Below are 20,745 nucleotides of genomic sequence, written 5' to 3'. Positions count from 1 at the left end.
ATATTAACCAGCTGAAATGTTTTGAAATCCCTTGTACCTCTTACTTGATTGAGAAAAAAAAAATCCAGTCTTTCACTCTGCCTGTGTCAGTTTGAGTCTTGTTAAAGATTGAAATACCTGCTGTCAATATGCTCCTCTGGCGGTCAAGGATTATAGAAAGTGAAACTTAAATCTGGTGGTTGGATATATTCAGGCATGTTAAAATATTTATTTGAAGCTTCATTCTTTTCAGATTCTTATTTACAGCATTATTTTAATAGGCTGTTGGAGAAAACCAGTAGTTCAATGTGAAATCAGACATTTGAGCTCCCCCATATAACCAAAATGGCAAGATCATAACACCCTGCGAATATTCGACTGTGAGATTGGTATTCAAATCAGGCTCCTCCTATCAAAGCATCGAATCTTTGACTATTCGGGAGGACCCCTAATGCACATATAAATATTTATATAACATATACAGAATAACATATACTGTATACATACGGAAAAATAAGGATTAGCTCACCATCTACTGAGCTGAGGGCTTCCTTGTAAGCAGGGCTGCTTGCTGGAGATTTGAAAAACAATTTTTCGATTTGGGGCTTTGGAGGTTGCTTGGAAGCTCCTGGCAGTTTTTCTATTTTGGTAGCTGGAGTGCGCTGAAGGCTGAAGTAACGCAGCTTTCCCTGTGTTTGACCTTTACCAGGATCTTGTGCTCTCATGGGCCCAGCTTGATACTGTTGAAGCTCAGCGAGAGGGACTCCAGTACGATCCTGCTCATAACCAGTGAAGTATGATCGATCTGGCGGAGGCTGGTGCACAACGGCCTGGAGACCAGGCTGGCCTTGTAGGAAGGAGATGTGGGGTGAAAGAGGCTTCTCTTTGAGCTGGATTAAACCCTTACGATTATGGGGGCCATCTCCCTTGTACTATGGGAGAAGAAAAAATAAATATGTAAATAAATATGTAAATAATATACAGTACATAATATACATATGGTTTTTGTAAAAATATCTTTATCAAAAACTGACCAAAGATTATAATGTTTAAAGAATTTCAGCCTCATTTTAATATTGTATCAGCCTCCCTCTTTTAGTTCTGCATATTGTTCTGCTCTATTTGAGAGATTATATAAAACAATTATATTTTTCCCACCTTTGCAGAATAGAAGGCCAAGCTGCCTTTAGAACAGCAGGGTGGACCTCACTGTCCAAACCAGCACATACACGACTGGCTCCAAAAGCACTGCATGGTACTAATGTTCAGTAGTGCAGTGAACTTTTCAACCCTCACGACTGTTAGCTTCAAGAACAGTGGTTTGGTGATGGTGTTTTTAGTACAAAGCAGGTTGCACCTCAGATTAAACATGTCCCCAGGAGCTATGTGCTTATCTGACAGTCGTCTAATGAAGTGCAGAGCAGATAGCAATGCATGGCTATTTTTGCTAAATCTGAAATTCCACAGTATGTACAGTTCAGTACACTTGTCAGAAGTTAGTAATAACTATAATTTGTACACCTTGAAAGCATATCCATCTACTGTATGTGTGGTAGTTCTGCCCAGTTGTTTACAGCCTCGAGCTGAAAATATACCCTTCCAAAAACTACTGATTTCACTTTTAGGGAGAAGTCACTATGCATTCAGATACTTCAAGTGATATGTGAGCAAACTCAACTATTCATTTATCTAGTTGTTGGAGACTCACCTTCCAAAGAACTTGCTGCCCTTGAGGACTCTGTTTGAAGGAGGCAACATCAGACGGCAGGAAACCTTGAAGGTACTTCTGCAGTGTCCTGCTCCCTTCTTCTTTCTGAGCCTTCATGTTCCTGTCCCCATTGGGAATGTTTATAATACAATACCATGTTTAAAATCAGATGAACAGATTATAGATAAAGTGTCTAGAATACAAACCTGTCCAGATCAGATTATCACTCTACTCTGTGGTTCTATTTATGAACATTATATACTTTTACAGTATTTATAAAGCTTGATTAATGCTTATTTCTACACCTACTAAAACACTTCAACATTTCTAGTTGCATAAATCAACATTAGTTAATGAATTATGAACAAACAATAATTAACTATGAGCAATACTATATTTATAATTATCATTAAGCTAAATAATTATACCCTGCACAAATTATTTCAAGACACCAAATGTGTAAAATAAATGTTAACTGCAAAAAACTGGTGTTACTAAAGTTTCTTATCAATAACTGTTACATAAAGATACAAAAAATGAATTAATAAAAGAACTACAACAAAAGTTTCCATAAACAGATTATTATGGCGGATGCTAAACATAACATAGGATTTAGGAGCTCACCTGGAATTGCCTCTGAAATGAGAAAAGGTGTTTGTAAATCCTTCAAGAGGAACCTTGGGTAGTTGTGAGAGCTCTTTTGAGATTACCTCCTGAGTTGTGTCATCCTGCCAAGTATATCCTATAAGAAAACGGACAGAGAGAACCATAAAGTAACATATACATAAACTAACCGGATTATATTCAAAGAAACCCTGTTTACACCTTGACTTTGCTGACATTTAAAAAGACTTTACAAAGACCAGACAAGAGAAACTATTTAAAGTCACCATCATGACTGAAGTACACTGCTGTTCTCTTTCCCCACAAGCAGAACTTTAAATAACTTGCTGCTGATATTCAAAGTATTCACATTAATTAGTCCGTATCTTTTCATGCTGACTAAAGACTTGCGCAGTAATCTGAAGAACTGCATATGCAAGCATTCACCTGAATTTAGCATTTTAAAAAATGCTATGCTTTAAGGAATGTTAAACTTCTGGTTAACATCAAAATCTAATTCTGCATCTCACCAAGAAAAAACAACTTAGGAATGAAACAAGACCAGGCCAGGTCAGAATCACAAAGCTCTCTGAATTCCATGGAGGAGAAACATAAATAGAAAAACACAAAACCGATGCATCAAATCCCATCTTGTGCATTCTGAAAACACCCAGCTTTCATGCAAATGTCACCCAATCAGACATACTTGAGATTGTTCACCACACTAAGGGACACAGGTATGCAGTGATTGAACGGATGGATGGGAGGAATGTCATTAACCAGCCAAAGATGCAGAGGAACGAATAAAGATCTGAAGAGCATTTCCTTAAGCCCCTATAGATGTGACCTCATTAGCCTTCCACCAGCCTCCGACATGTTTCTTGGAAAGACAATATAAATCTCTTATTTACATATATCGCTAAAAAAGGCAGAAGACAGATCGTGGGTTTACAGTGGGGCCTTGGCTCAGCTGGCTTACAAGTAGATATCATCTGCGGTTTCTATACATCACCAAATAGCATGTTGGGTGAAGGAGATAAAATGTCATTTTTAGAAATACTGTGACTTTTTGAGGGATCCGATTTGTGTTAATAATATAACATGCAAAACATATAATCCATTTTTTAAAGATATATTTCTTGTCAATTAATTTATCAACAAAGTGTTTGCTATAAGGTTTTTCATTTAATGATGAGAGCGTATCAACATTTATCATGTTTTAGTATTTGGTTTAATTTTGCACATTTTTGACTAAAATGTTATTTTTATTCACTAAAATTAGTCGCCAAACATTAATTAATGAACGTGACTGACTAAACTTAATTGTTATTTTCATCCAAAACCAAAAATAACTAAAAGAAGAAATTGGCTAAAAATTCAGTTAAGAGAACAGCAAAAGAGAAATTGCAAGCACAAGGACAGCTGAGCATTTATGTGTTACGCCAACATTTACCCTCCTGGAAACACACACACTTACAATGTTGTTATACCTTCCTGTCACCCACGAGTGCTACACCCTTTTGCCTCAGCACAGGTCCATCTCATTAGGGTTTTGGATGGAGCCTGATATAATGTGCTATTACTAATTAGCAGACTTGTCATTGATGTCCCTGCTATCAAAACATGTGTGGGGTGATGGTGGGGGTATCTTCCATGCATCTATTGCTTTTTCTTTTTTTTTTTTTTGAGAACACCATGATCTTTAAATATTTAAATCCCTTGTTCAGCAACAGACTTGCCTTCTATTCTTTGTTTTGACTGGCTTTTGGTTGTGTGGGTCAATGCACAAATGGGTGCACAAGTTAATGTGGAACCATCTTCCAATTAGTAGAGCTGACAAACATCGATTTAATTCTCTTCATCATGAATTGCCTAATTTATTGTGATAGTATAATAGCATAAATTAGGCAGTGGGGCAGGTGGGCTTTTCCGGGATTATATGGGATTTCCATAGTATCTTCATGATCTAATTAATATAACTCAGGTGGCACATTCCACAAATACGGTACACCCTTGTATCCCATTATTTTAACCATTAGAGGCACAAATCCTTTTTTTTTCAGTTGTCATTTTGAGAGCAAACTGATATATTTGCAATACTGTTATCTAGCAAAAAATTAATTCAGCATTAAAAGTATCTCATTTTAAAGGCATTAAAAGGTGGCACTGCCAAAATATTATGCTGTAGCAATATAGCACACACACACACACACACACACACACACACACACACACATATATATATAAAGCCATCACCGTTGACCAGAAGATGGCAAAAACAGAAAACACTGCTGCAATGTGTGTTAATCAAGCATCTGTTTAGAACAGCATTTAGGAATTCCTCAAGAAAAGGCTTCTGGGCAGATTAATACTGTCTGGCGGTCTTGAATTAAGCCCAAGCAAAATGATGTGAACTTTGCTGCAGAGTAACAAATGCAGGAAGATGGAGAAATAATATGGTATTCATAAGCCCTCTATGCCAAAGAGAACCACAGAGAGCTCTGTAGAAACTGTTGACATTTACTGTACTGAAAAGGACTTTTGAAGAGAAAAAAATCAAAATAAAAATAATTCCCCCTAAACTGAATGCAGATAACAAAACGTGAATCATATTTCTCAGGTTTGTTAACTCAAATGTATTTTAAATATGCAAAAAAAAAATCACGTGCACTTCTGCTCTGTTAAAGCACTGATAGCAATTATTGCCAACAATTTTGGGATTATAATGTAATAGTCCCTGTTTTGTAATGCAGGTTTTACCAGCTATACTGTTATTTCTAACAGTTAACTTTAAGTGTGCAAAGAAGAAATATAAGTAAAATGTAGGACTCATTATTTAGCATGTTGGAAGGCTTACACACAGGCTAACAGGTACCAATCAAATGTGTTTTTCACAGCCTGATCTGTCAGATATAGAGCCTCTCCCACACTATCAAATAAACAACACATATAAATACATTTGTAGCACTCCTAAGATTGTTTGGCAGAGTATAGCATTTTCCCAGCATGCATTGTGGCTGCTGAAATCTAATTTGTTGCCTTTTTATTGCTGTTGAATTGTACTGTATTGTTAAGCATTTGTGTTTTCCTGTTTATTTGTGTTTTCCTGTTATTTGTTATTCCACTTGCAAGTTTTATACCAATGTTTTTGTCCTACTGCTAGCTACAATAGTTGCACAGAATTTTGCCAGTCCATTATTTGTCTTGCCATGTCTTTCACTTTAAGTTCAAGATTAAATACGTTTGTATGTGAAAAAATTTCAAATCTGAGCTCCACATAACTATTTATTATCAGCCTACAGCCCACCATAGCATTGAATAAGCTGAAAACAAAATGGCCATCTAGTTATTATGGCACTATTGTATTCTGCACATTACTGTGGAAAGATTTTGAAAGTTTTAAAGCAAAGATATTCCCGGGAGTTTTCAAACATCTCACCTGCACCAAATATCTACACAGGTGTCATGGATGGTTTTAAGAGGTATCCGTCAAAAATTGCTATTGTGGCCTTTGTGTCCCTTGCTCGCCTGCTTTCTGTCCTTTTCATTCTTGTTCCCCGTGTCTCATCTTTTGTGGACCATGAGAGTAAGTAGCTCTAACGCACATGTCAAGGTGAATCACTTTGCTTCACTGAGCTTCTATCTGAACATAGAGTTCCTACCTGGATGATGGTAAGGCCAGAGGTCATTGGGAAGCCTGGAGGGCCTTGTTACACATCTATAAATGTCTCATGGCACCAGTGTCTATTCATAAGCCTTGTGTTGTGTTACCTGTTCCCCACACCAGAACCTGCATAATCTCTATATACATCTAATAAACACTATATAAATCTAATATATCTAACTAATTTGTACATTTGCAACTATTTTGAAAAATAAACAGTTACTAATAATGTACCTAATGTCATGTCAGAGCAGAATATATAAGGGAAAAAAAGATATTTGGAGATGGAGTCTCTGTAATTTAGAATATGTAAAATATTATTTAGTGTGGAACAGAACACAGGAACTTTGAGACACGTTCTTCAAATATCTATTACATTGGCACTGCATCTTAAAAATGGCATAATATGATACTTATGCTGCGTTCCAGGCAGTTTTTGAGCCCATAAGTCATGACTTCAAACCACGACTCATAACTTTGTAGCGTTCCAGACAAGTCAAGCCAAACTGCCTGAGCGCAAGGAATTATGGTAGTTAGATGTAAACAAACCAGCGTGGTGGACCGTACGGGGCTTATAGTCATTTACAATCATTTCTATCGCCAAAGGTGCTTACTCCTTTCTTATTTGAGGGACATACTTTCATGACATTCTTATCATTTCAGACACATAACATTGTAATACATAATTGTGTGTGTATTATTATATTATTATTATTTTATTATTAATTAAATTGCAATGTTATATTTGTCCTAAAGTCTATTTCTCACTGTGTACCACTTGCGAAACACTGCATCCGTAGAGGCTGCCATTGTTGTTTCATGGGTTATGTGACATCAGAGCTCAGAACTGGTAATACATCGATCTACAGTATAAGAGTTCTTGGGATGGAAGTCATGAGTTTGACTGCCGTTCCAGTGCACTTTCACAGCTAGAAGGTTGGAAAGACACAGGTTACAGGTTGCCTGGAATGCGGCATAAGACTAAATAGCCAAAGATATCTGTCTTCATTTTTGCAATTTAAAATGGTGCAGATGAAACACAAGATATTCTTTGAAATAAATAAATACATACAGCACATACTTCAGAAAGACTACAAAATGGATTGTTATGGATCATTATAGGCCGGTAATACACCTCAAATTAAGCAATATATTGACTTCAAAAGCATAATTTTGTCTTCCTTGAAAATATAATACTTTTAAATAACACTATTGTTCAAAAGTCTGGATTTGACATGATTTTCTCTTATTCTCATCACGGTTGCATTTATTATTTCATCAAAAAACAGTAAAACAGTAATATTGTGAAATATTATTACCATTTACATTACTTTTATTTCTATATATTTAAATTCCTGTAAAGGAAAATCAGATTTTATTTATTTATTTATTTATTTATTTTGCAGCCATTACTACAGTTTTCAATGTCGCAATAAACATAATTTGTTGTGCTGCTTAATATTTTGTGGAATAGGAAGTTCAAAGGAACAACATTTAGTTGAAACAGACATTGTTAGTGCCATTATACATGTATCTACTATCATTTTTTATTAGGTTAATGTGCTCCTGCGAAATAAAAGTATTAATTTATTTTAAAAACAAAATGTATAAAAAAATTATACATTATACAATTGTACAATTATACAATACTAACCCCTAAAACGAAGTATAGTAGTGTTTACTGATCTGTGTGCTTTTTTTGGCAATTAAGCCAATAACTGTGATTTATACAATTAATTAAATCAAATTTAATTGAAAGATGACTGACAGTAAAAAATCACTGGCTTTCAACCCTTGCAAACAGCATGAGAAAAAGTATGCATTACGTGACTTAGACTTCCAGCAGAGAACAAATAACTTTAAATTATTTCAGAGAATCAGTTCTGAGGTATTTCAGCTGTCCATTATGTGTGACCTCACTTTAGAGACAAGCCATTAAGTGCGTCTTAATTCCCCCTCTTTCTCACTCTCCCTTCCAGCAGCTCCTTACCAAACTGTCTGTCTATCACCTCCTATCTGTCCCTCTCTATTCATTAATAGCCTTCTACTCCAGGAGACATCTGTAGCTTCCCATTATCTCTAGACACACTGACCACAGTTGAAGATCAAAGGGATGGCATGATGCTTTATGAGCGGGCTGTAATGTTCAAATCCAGGGAGCAGGGAAATCTGAAGAACATCTAAAGACAATGCCAAGAAATATGGGGCAGCTCACAGCAAGGGAGGGCTGTCAGTTTGCATGATAGACCTGTATAACAAAGAGAGAGCATTCTGGCCGTCCGGTCAATGGCATCGATCTAATGACATTGTGCAGGGTGTGCTTCACAAATTGCGTGATTTCTACAGCTACTCTAAATACGTGATAAAGAGAATTCTGAGTCGATGGCATTGATGTTCTCTACAAATATCTGCCGATTTCACTCTCTGCTGTGAAGAGGAATGTGGAGGGATGTTGGTCTGCTGAAGGGGTCTGTAAGAATTAAAAAGAGTGTGTGAATGTGATGGTCGCAAGGCAGATGTGATCAGATCTCAAACATGCACAAACAAAGGGTGCGTGCATAAAAATGTCACACAGGCACACACAAACCCAGGGCAAACGGACAAAAAAACAAGATAAGATGACTGGAAACATTTAATGGTTCACACGTTTGTCATCTGTCTGCTGAATTGGGCACAAATTCATGGACGGAAGCACACAAACAAAACACATGCGCACGACACACAGCCGCTCGAACACACACAAATGCACACAGGGGAACATCTAAAGACGTCTGAGATCTCCCTTGCAAAAGTGCTCTGAAATTAAAATAAAAACACTGCAACACAGTACGTCAATCAAAAGCCGAGGTTTCAGACACCATCTGCATCCAAAAAGAAAAAAAGAGAGAGAGAAAGAGGAAGCTGAAAACAGCCTCTCATCCTCCTGATCCCTCTCTCTTTATTTGGCTTGGGTAATTGGAGTAAGTCGGCCATCTCTCTGGCTCTCTAATATTCATTACCATGTTGGTAATTTACCCAAAGACGGTTGCGTGCCTTCCACGCTTTTCAACTCTCATTTATGGCTGTTTGAAAAGATCAAGCTAGGAGCAAGCCTCTGCAGCCTATTAAAGGCTCAGATCCTTCACCGAGACAGACAGGATGGAGCATGCTGCCCCCAAATGGCTATACTGGAAACTGACAACAATAAGCCCTGTGTTCTGATTGGTGTCAGAAAACATGCTTTGAATATACACTGCCCTGAAAAAGCAGAGGGAACCGAGCAGTTCTTATTTACATCCCACTAAATAACATCATGACAAACAGAAAAATTCTATCATTTACCCACCTTCATGTGATTCCAAACATGGCTGACTTACTATAAAAAAAGATATGAGGAGACATGTTTTATGTTCATACAATGAAATTCATTGGCATCAAATGTCATTTTAGACCCCAAGTGTCCTTCAAAATATCTACTTTTCTGTTGTGCAGAAGAAAGAAATTCAAACAGGTTTGTAATGACATCAGGGTTGGTGAAAAATGTCCCTTCTTTAGACTTTAATACAGTTATAGGGGTCTTATTTCGCCTCCCTTTGTCATAATGGTAATTTTTTTTTTTCAGTCATATTACACCAGATCTATTTCCTCTCAAATGGTTAGTAAATTGCATTATAACAGCTAAATGAATGTGACTCATTGGATAAAACCAATGTTTTTACCCCCTGAATTAAATCTTGATGCTTTGAAATCATAATACAGATGATTAACTGAAAAAATATATATTATAGGGTTGGTATAATTTGTATGTTACATGTACAGTTTGAAAAAGCTTAAAGGAAATAGTTTATAATCATTTAAACCGTGTGAACAATGTGTATCAAAATCACTTAAATGTTACTAATTAGCTTCTCATATAAAGTGGCTTTAAGTTTTTGATGAAACCTCATTGTAGCAAAACTGCATCACACTGAACAGACGTCTAACACAGAGAGCATCCAGAGTTTGTTGTACAAGTGCAAGTATCTTAAGTCAGATCTACAGATCAGACATGTTCAAACAATATGTTCAGCTTGAACAGATTAAGACTCACATCTCTGCAGAAGTTCTCCTCTATCAGTGATAGTACATTCAGTCCAGCCCTGCTAACGCAGTGTATCATTGAGAAACCTTTCTGTCATGAAAGCCCTCAGAAGTCCAATTCCAAGCCCCTGAGCAGTGGATGAGTGCTCAGTCTCATCCTTTCATCCCGCTCTCTTTCATCTGTCCATGTGACAGACAGCAACATCGTGCCACAAAGGATGAGTGCACGTTTGGCTGTGTGTCAGCTTTGACTTGAGATGACGAGCTCTGGAACTGATTGTGACACGGTTCTGCCAAGGATAAAACTTACTAGCTACGTACATTGACAAAACCAGAAACTGCTTTTAGTGAAGTTTTGATAATGTTTTTTAATCTGTTACTTATTGATCTTAGGTTTCACAAATGTTTGGCCAGCATTAAATCATGTCAACAAGGTGCACAGCAATCAAGGTCAATATAGCTAAAATAGCCAGTGAATTCATTTACCTAACACTGCTATCTTACGTCTAAGTAACACATCATAGTGATTCGGCCAATGAAGTTAGTATCATAGATGCAGAAATACAACAAAACTTGAGAATAGAAAGGTACATCCTACCACAGAGATGTAGGTGCCACAAAACAATTGTGAAACAATAAATATTTTACTTTTCATTCAAAAGTTTGGAGTTAAGATTTTAGAAAGAAGTCTCTTCGCTAATCAACACTAAAGATTTGATCAAAATAGCAAAAGCAGTATGACTGTGAAATATAAAAAATTCAAATATATATATTTTTTATTTTTATATATTTTAAAATTTAACTTACTCTTGTTATAGCAAAGCTGAGCAGTCATTTCAGTGTCACATGATCCTTCAGAAATCATTCATATATGCTGATTTGCTGTTCAACATTTTTTTTTGTATTATTATCATTAGTAAAACAACCATGCTGCTTAATATATATATATATATATATATATATATATATATATATATTTGGAAAAACATGTACATTTTTCTTCTAGAGTCTTTAATGAATAGAAAGTTCAGAAAAGCATTTATCTTTTGTAAAAATGTAAAAGTCTATACTGTCACTTTAAGTTAATTTAATGCAATCTTTCTTATAAATTAATTCATTTCTTTAAGAAAAAAATTATAAAATCTTACTGACCCCAAACTTTTGAATAGTAATGTGAGTATTGAGAAGATAAGTATGATAAGTATGACATACAGTATGTTTCCATGTACTTCATGGCTTTGCTAGTGGGTAAAAGGGCAAAAGAGTTCCAGTAACAGGTAAATAAGTATCAGTTAATAAGCAGTTAAAGTGAGATGACAAGTCAGCAGGCTAATGTCAGATCTGAAGAAGGTAACAGACTGAAAGCTAAAGCAACTGACAGCTGATAAGAAGTGAATAATTAACAGTCAGGGAAGTTGGTAAACAAAGAGATGTGTAATTAGAAAAACAGACAATGGACTTGTGAATAAACAATAATTTCCACAGTAAAACGTATTGTATACTGTGGAAAGAAGAAAACAATGAAATGTTATACGTTAACATGATAAACAAGCGCACAAGAGTGCTGTGCACACACAGAGATGCAATACCTCGATGGGCCAGCTTCTGAAGAACGCTCCTCAAACGCTGCACAGCTGCTGCAGACACGTCGTAAGTGTGGGGAAGTGATCCGGAATATCTCTGACATCGACCAAACACCCCATCTGCAAAATAAATACACAGACAACTTTTACAACCAAATCCTGTGTCCTGGCATTCACACAAACCAACCTCATAAAATACTTAAAATGAATAAGTTTAGGGAAGTTCATGTTGTGCAAATATCAAATAATCAAACATGACAATCATTCCATCAGGATCACAACATATGATTTACTGAGGCAAACAATAATTTGTATCAGGTAAACCACTTTCTGCTCTTTAAATTAGCGACAAACCATATGATTTTTAAAATACTATCTAGATCATGTTAGTGACCGTTATAACAGAAAACCTGCCCACCCATGTTAGGCTTGAAGGAAAAAGCACAATTGTTTGTGTCTACTGGCCATCAGTTTATTTTGTGAGACTGAAGTTTCTGCTTGGGGTCATAATAGCCAAAGGGGTTTGGGGTATTTTCGTTCTTTCTTTCTTTTTGACACTTTTAAGATAAGCACACAGGCCATCAGGAAACACACCTATACAGAGACACACACACATTATCTGGCCCCTTGTTTATCTCCCCATCACCAGGGACCCAGTGCCACTCAATAGTCTGTTGCTAGGCAACCCAAACCATGGCTCAGATTGGCTTCATAATTCAATGGCTATCTGGGCGAACAGGGAGGATGCAGGGTATAGCAACGGCCCTCACGAGGAATACTAATGACCACAAGTGTTCCTCCACCGTGCAAGAACAGTTTTCATCTGCACCACGACGTGATGGGATCTGTCAGACTAATGTCGTATGATAAGGCATAAACGGTCAATATAATTAGCCTTATTGTTTCATCATAAATAATTATTTCATTGTAAGCTCCAAACTGGCTCACTTAATATATGTAGGGAAACAAGCAGAATTGGCAGAATGGTATTCTAATATGTGAACATGAGCATGTTTGAACACAGTAGGGGAGAATGAGAGAGAATAAGTGCAATAAAAAACAATTCAATGCAACGAGAGGAAGCAACTGACCCTTCGCAGGGAGTTTGATTGAAAGGTGATCTGACCAATCATAATGCCAAATCCGCCATTTTGTCCAACAAACAAACCAGACAGGAGAGTACATTCATTTCAGGGACTTTTAAACTTTAAAAAAATGTGTGTATTGACCAATTGGGTGTTTGCAAACAGTGATGATGTTGTTTTGTGGGCGGGGCCTAACTAGTAGTAAAAAATCATGAGTTTATATCACCGACTTCTGGCTTTTTCCTCACACAATTTACAAACTCATTATTGTTAAATTAAATTGAGTAATAAAGTCTGAACTAGAAGATATAAACATGCGTTTGCAAGAAATAAAGTCAGAATTGTGAGATACAACAGGTAAATGTTAAATGTTAATAGTAATGGGGTAAATGGTATTTTATGCTGTAACTGTAGGGCTACTGCAATATGCCCCTATGAACAACATATGTGAATATTTATTTTATTCATGTTCAGTAAATATGAAAAGACGATCGGTTCACGTGCCGCTTGAGCTGAGGCGCTACAGTGATATGACACAATAAAGATCCACAAAATGTTATTTATTGTTTGAGGTTCTTTAAAAAATAAAGGACAAAATTTGAAAGCTTAGACTTCACACCAGAAGTAACTTGCTGTCTTGTCTGTTGGCAAGTTGTCAGTTTCCTCTTTGCTTTGCGATGTATTTTTCACGGCGTGAGAACATAATGTGTGGCATGAGAGCTCCAAGGCTTGTCAGATACAGCAACAGTAACTAAGGGGGTGGGGGGGGGGTGGGGTCTTTACAAAGGGTCAATTAAGAGAATACGAACTGAAAATGAGACAACAAAAACAGCATACACACACTTAACATCTTACTCTGCCTCCTTTTGACTTGAAACCTGCAATGTCCAAACTTTTTTACATGCACAGCAGACACATGACATAACCACCGGCAAACAGACCCTTTTCACTGCCTCCGTGTCGGTTTCCATAGCAACCTCCCTCACTGTCGGCTGCCTTTTTTTTTTCTTTTTCAGACGTCTCTGGGAATAATCACACTCTAATTACAGTCATCGCGCTCAAATATAGACTCGGCTGCGCTTTCTTCTATCCCACGATTCCTCAAGCTCTACACTGTACAACCATAAAAAAGAGCCACGGGGAAATAGAGTAAGTGGTAATATCAAATCTGTCAGGCAGTCTGAGTTATCAAACATGATACATTTGCTTCCTACTTGGTGGTACATGATTTGCCTCTAGAACTCTGCACTTTGTCACTCATTTGCAAAACGCTCTTAATACTAGCTACGATAAGCTTCATAAAAGCTCTGAGAGCTTTGGTGGGTCCGTCATCAAGTAAATCCTACACTGCTCCATGATCGGTATTGTGGCTATTATTTCCTCCGATAGATCAGAAGTGAAGTGAAAACGGAGAATATATAGATTGACATTTCACAACATTTGACCTATTTAGAGAAGGTCTGGATCTCTCAAACTGCCTCTGTCACAGTGAAACCTTCTCTATGTAAGCTGACAAATGGTTTCAGGCATGTGATACTCTAACATTACAGGCAAATCAGTTATATAAAAAAAAAGAAAAAAAAAAGCATTTTTAAAAACAAAGAAAGCGACCGGATTAAATATTTCAAAATAAATCGTATACTAGTAATAATCAGATGGTTAGAATTATGCCATAACCAAACCAATAAACATTAAAAATATTTCACAATTATTGGTCAACACTCTGATTATACTGATCTAATATTTATGAAAATGTCTATTTGTCTCACTCATAGTTCCATCACCTTAATGTGCTGTAATTCTTGTGATATACCACAAGGAGGAGACTTAACAAGCAAAAAGTGTGACTGATACCCTCCTTTTCTGAGATCACAGAACAGCCTTCCTGTGGGAAATGAATGTGTTAAATATATTCATGGTGTATTGTAGTAGCAGATACTGTCTAAATTGGAGGGTTTCTCAAATTCTAGATGATTTTTTATTTTAATTGATTTGTTGTTTCATGTTCTCATACTATAGCTCCATCGAAGAGAATGACTACGACGTTCAAAATCAATTACATTTTAAAAATATTTCAGGAAAACATAATTCTTACTAAGACAAGAAGCCAGTAGATTTTGGCTTTGACTGATGAATATGAAATCAATATGCACAGCCAAATAAAACAGAGGACTATTTTAAGAAAATGACACTTCTGCACATACTGAGAGCATTAGGATAGTAATGAGAAAGAAGACCACATTTCAAATCCTTTGCTGAAACTGCTGAACTGAAACAAACAGTAGAAAAAAAATGCAAATACAGAGTAACTAGAAAACTTATATTATACTATGTGACACTTCTGTACAGTAAAGTACTAAAAAAATAATAATAAAATAAATCTAGTCTGCCAGTGCATTTAGCTTAGACAGAAGGGAGAAAAATGAGATGTTAAACTTGTGTCTCATATTTAAGATGTTCTCTTTTTTTAGGAACTGGCATTAAAAGCAAATTGTGGACACCAGACTTGCTAAGTGGTTTTCTTTTCTCATTTCTTATGTTTCCTCATGAGTAAACAGATATAAAGCACTTCTTCTAGGAAGCGACAAGACAATATTACAGCACAAATTGTGGTTGACCTTATCTCTCCATGTCCAGTCAGTTGAGGTCACTGGATCTGCTTAACTCTTTAATGCAAACTATAAAACAACTGAAATGTCTCCTGTCCTCCTCTCAGGTTATGATTCCTAACCCATCACATTAAACCCACATTTAACTGAGCTGCCGTCAGAGATGATGAGGACCTGAAACGAATTGCTGTAATATAGCCAAAGATTAACAAATAACAATAACTCACGATTTCCTCCTCAGTGGCTGTTTCAATAAGAGAGCAGGTTATGAGGATGCAAACGGAGCTCTTGGGAATGAGGCAGTGAAGCACGTCTCCCATTGACAATGCTGAGGCAATTATGTTAATCGATGAAACAAGTGAAACACGATGTTGCTCTTTTTCCTGAATTTTTTTCCCAGTCTGCTGGCCAGTCGACACCTTGTTGTCTAAGTCATGAGATGGGCAGATAATGACAGAACAAGAGGCTGTGGTCGTATGCGAGACAACAGCCGCAATGAACAACAGAGAGCTTCAAAATTATTCAGATACCCAGTGAGCTGTTCAAAGACGTTAAAACTATTACTTTAATGAGTCTCAGGCAGACCATACGGATCGCTGCAGAAAATCGATTCCACGGCGCAGAGTGAACCCCAGAGTGATACTAATGAAGATAAAGGCCAGCCAGTGCCACAGAAGAGGAGTCCATTTTTGCAGCATTAAGAACCACAAATTCAGTAGATTATCTTGATATGTTGAGGCCTTGTTGCATTGAGGCAATTAGTTCATTTGCAGATCTCACTGAAAGTTAAGCCAATACAGCAGTGTAATTGTTACCCAGTAATGTTGTTATGGTACCAAAATTTCAGTATTTGGTACCGATGCCAATGAAAATCCACGGTTCTCTGTACCAATTTCGGTACCAAAGCAAAACGCAAAAATTTGCTAATTAAAACAAATAAACACTTTTTATCAATAAAAATAAAACCAATGGCATTATTTATTCTTATTTACAATTGTGTTTAAAGTGTTTCTACACTTAATATAATTATTTAAAACAGTAAGCAATTTCACCTAAATAATTAATAAACAATTAATTTGTCTTTTAATTAATGAAATTTAAACATTTAATTTTTTGGTAAATAAAGGGGATTTGCTATTAAAATTAAAACATTCAATATAATATTGAAATATTATTCACAATAACAATCGCGTGGTTAGATTACGCTAAGAAGGAGTGTGGAATGATGGGACTTGTTGTCTTCTACTCAACCGCTGATGGCCATCAATCAGACTGAAAGATAATTCATGGATTGAACAGGACGCTAGACACTTCTTCCGCATTTTTCCACGACACTGTTGTCATGTGGTTTCTACGTCAGTAAAGGCTGTAACAAAGGGAAACTAACGTCATTGACAGGCGACTGCACTTCCCCGTGTCACTGTATAGTATGGGAATTTTCTCATGATTTACAAGTAGTTGAAAACAAAAGAGATATTGTTAGTAATCAGCTGGACAAAATATATAACACTAGCCTAGTGGATTTTGGATATTTTACTGCAAATATCTTACAAATTGTACCTTTAAGTAAATTGTGTGCATGATGATAATATATAAATCAATGAACAAATTATCATACATATATATATATATATATATATATATATATATATATATATATATATATATATATATATATATATATATATATATATATATATATATATATATTCTGAGAAGATTTAGTTATAGGCCTATCGTTCACACAATTTAGTCAAACGAGAAAATAATTTCGGAGCTGCTCGTTTCCTTCCTCTATGGATACCTTACGGATAATGCCATATGTGTATTCTTCCATGGTAAGGTTTCTCTCTTGGTAAACCCGTGTCTTCCCTTGACATACCCGCTCTGTCAGTCTCTTCTGGCAGCTGCCATCCCTACTCTAAGGTAGGACCTGCCTCAGAGACCCATTCCATATGTAGCACTGCCCCCTGGGTCAGTCCATATCAGTATCTCCACATGTCATCTCCCTACGGATAGGATGTGGTCTCCGTAGTGACCTTTTCCTAAGGCTCACTTCCTCATCGTTTTGCCAAGCTGAAAGAACAAATAGGGAAGATTTAAAGCAATCTTTCACCGAAAGTTGAAATCCCTTCCAATAACTTTTTGTGGGCGGAACAGCAGAAAGGCCTTCTCCAGCAGCGATGTACTCACCCTTTGGCCCCTTCGGTACCAAGGTCAGTGAATTTGCGCTGGGGCTTTGGGAAGGTTATGACCTTAAGCGTAGCTTTTGTGGCACGCCACGGCTTGTCAACAATTGCAGCGCCACAGGGTTGTGATGGTGTTCAGGTTGTGCCGTTTTCCATAGGACCCCATATGTCGACATAACTCGCAGTGACCGACAGATGGAGGGAACGGAGACGTTATGTCCCCATGCCACAACCTTGAACCATTCCCTGTTGCCGGGACACGTTCTCGACTCCTTAGCATAAAACCTGTATGAGTGGATGCACCAATCGCCTATTTATACCCGTGGGCATGGGGACTGGCTCAGGTATGTTAAATCCACTAGCCAATTTTCATTGGCGTTTTCTTTTAAACTCAGAGATGATTGGCCTCCCAAGTGAGACCCCATATTGTATGTTGTTCGACATAACGTCTCCGTTCCCTCCATCAGGGAACGATGGTTATGTACGTAACCGACACTTTCATTCTGAGCAGAATTTGTATTTTAATAATAATAATAATAATAATTCCTTACATTTATATAGCGCTTTTCTAGGCACTCAAAGCGCTTTACATAGACAGGGGGTATCTCCTCATCCACCACCAGTGTGCAGCATCCACCTGGATGATGCGACGGCAGCCATATTGCGCCAGAACGCCCATCACACACCAGCTTACTGGTGGAGAGGAGACAGAGTGATGAAGCCAATCAGCAGATATGGGGATTGTTAGGAGGCCATGATGGTCAGAGGCCAATGGGCAAATTGAGCCAGGATGCCGAGGTCACACCTCTACTCTTTTCGAAAGAAATCCTGGGATTTTTAATGACCACAGAGAGTCAGGACCTCGGTTTAACGTCTCACCCGAAGGACGGATTTTACCGGTTTCTGTTCATGCATTTCTCTGTATTATTACTGTTTTGAAACCGCTCTGAGTAGAAAAAAATTGTGTCATCTTGTCATAGCGTCAAAAAATACAAAGAGAGTCTTAGCCTAAATTACACTTAGTCATAGCCAGCATCATCTTAGATTTTGGCCAGATTTAAATTATCTACATAAATCATCATCCTCCATAAAGGCTGTAAGTGCACAGTGATGCTCTGGTCACACTGAACGCAACAACGGACTATTTTAATTGAGCACTGTAATTTTTATATGTTTCATTGTATGTATATTGTTTTGTTTTGATAATGAACAGGCTGCGATATCAAGGGAGCAAAAATTTTTGTGTGCGCATGAGGCGCCAGTGCGATCAATGCATTGTTTTCCCATATGTTATTCGTAATTTAGTCAGATACCAAAGATGATACAAGCAAGACATCACTGTAAAGCCTTGGCAAAATAACAATAATGATAATAAAGACAAGACAAGACAAGACAAGAAAAGAATATTGTAAACTTTATATATATTTATGATTTATATTTAGATTTTTTTGTGCCCTGGTCCGCTGCTGCTCTTCTTGGTTTCAATGGCAAATGTTTTAGTGATTCATTGTTGACTTGTCACCAGATATTTTTTCGTGCAATTAATCATTCTTTCTCGAAATTGACAGTGATCAAGACATTTATCCGGTGCACAATGTTACAAGAAAGAAGACTCTCCAGTTTAGCTCTAAGTATTAGGATTGCCCGCACTCGCAACATTGACAAGCTGCAGACAAGACCAAAATGTTCGGAGAGCGCAAATTATTCAATAGTTTTTATTGTTTGTGGTTGTCAGTTAATAAAAATAATAAATAAGATAATGCAAAAGTTGGTAAATGAATGTTTCTCAAAATTTACACATATAGTTATTGTTTTAATTAGTTTTTCTCATAGTTTGTTTTCTATTCATATACTGAAAGACATGAAGCATGGCTCACACTACAGGATATTTTTGCCTGATTTAGCCCAAAGACAAAGACAGAACAAAAAGCAGACTTTAAACAGAAAAGCAGATGTTTGAATCCTGAATCTTGCCAAAATATATCACCTTGGCTATAATACTATATAAGTTGGCCATTACAATATTCTAATAATTTAAATAAAAATACAAAAACAAATTAATGCTTTTTTCATGACAGATTCATTTTTTTTTAAATACAAGTAAGTGGGCATCTAAAAGAGAAATCCAATCTGCAGTGAAGTATGTATAAGTTGGTGTTGGTGTTACTTTTCTATGAAGCGTTTTTTTTTTCAGTATTTTTCAATATGAAATAAAAAAACCTCTGTTACAACCTAAGACCAAAGCAACAAAATATTGCATATTACACAAAGGTTCCTTCTAATGATTGGATCCAAAGGTCCTTTGCCTTTTGCTGACTAGAAATACATCTCAGTTCAGGCAGTATAATGTCACCATAATGATTACAATTTCATATCACCTGCATCACAATGTAGAATACAGTTTGTGTTTTCATTTTTCAGGCAGTTGTTCCCTTACTGTTTCTTTTGTTATTCCATTTCTGCATTCTTGCAACTGAGCAAGTTTAAAATAGATACAAGGCCTTATGAGGACTTCTTTTCACACAGTGTTAGTGTGAGCTCAGGTTACAATGAAGCCAAAATAATCATTTCATTTCACAAGCCTGGCTTCTTGTTTTGAACAGAACAAAAAACACACAAAATAATTAAAACTTTAAACCATGTTTTGCAAAGAGGATAAACATTAACCATTTGACACCAACGACACTAACTGACTTGCTTAAACTGCTCCAGAGTGTCCGTACTGTAGACCCTGTTGAGATCCTCCATCACCCTTGGCAGCTGCACTTGGCGGAACTATAAATCCGTGAGAACCATAGAAGGCCGCGTTCCATATTGAGACCTAAGCGGTACTCGTATGTGTATAGCCCACAGCTCTAAAAAAAATATCTGTCAGTGAGGTGCCACGAGCCAGCACCCAGGAGGATGAAACACTTCCAGTTGAGTGAGCTTGGATCCTGAACAGGCAGGGCACACCCTGAGCCTGATAAGCCAGGGCTATGGCATCCCCAATCCAGTGGGCCATCCTCTGCTTAGAGATGGCACTCCCCTTCTGCCGGCCTCCATAACAGACAAAGAGCTGGTCTGAGGTCCTGAAGCTTTGTGTCCGGTCTACGTAGCATCTCAATGCTTGGACGGGACAGAGCAAAGCCAGGGCTGTGTCTGCCTCCTCCAGGGGCAGCACTTGCAGGTTCACCACTTGGTCTTTGAAGGGTGTAGTGGGAACCATGGGCACGTAGCCAGGCCAGGGCCTCAGGATTACCTGGGCGTCAGCCGGCCCAAACTCT

At 37.2% G+C, this 20,745-nt stretch overlaps 1 protein-coding gene across 2 annotated transcripts in view; it reads right to left on the bottom strand.

Moving 5' to 3' along the window:
• The window catches only part of ptprn2 (protein tyrosine phosphatase receptor type N2), a 202,334-nt gene that overhangs the window by 129,268 nt on the left and 52,321 nt on the right, over positions 1-20,745 (bottom strand). For both annotated transcript variants that reach the window (XM_052561647.1, XM_052561648.1), the window contains 4 exons: positions 11,603-11,716; positions 2,312-2,429; positions 1,688-1,808; positions 509-911 (listed from right to left, as the gene is read on the bottom strand). In XM_052561647.1, coding sequence (XP_052417607.1) covers positions 509-911; positions 1,688-1,808; positions 2,312-2,429; positions 11,603-11,716 — 756 coding nt within the window. The remainder of the gene's footprint in view (positions 1-508; positions 912-1,687; positions 1,809-2,311; positions 2,430-11,602; positions 11,717-20,745) is intronic.

The sequence above is a fragment of the Carassius gibelio genome, chromosome B7 (assembly GCF_023724105.1).
Source record: "Carassius gibelio isolate Cgi1373 ecotype wild population from Czech Republic chromosome B7, carGib1.2-hapl.c, whole genome shotgun sequence".
NCBI lineage: Eukaryota > Metazoa > Chordata > Actinopteri > Cypriniformes > Cyprinidae > Carassius > Carassius gibelio.
Note: the sequence above shows the minus strand (reverse complement) of the source record. Positions and strands in the feature narration are given on the sequence as shown.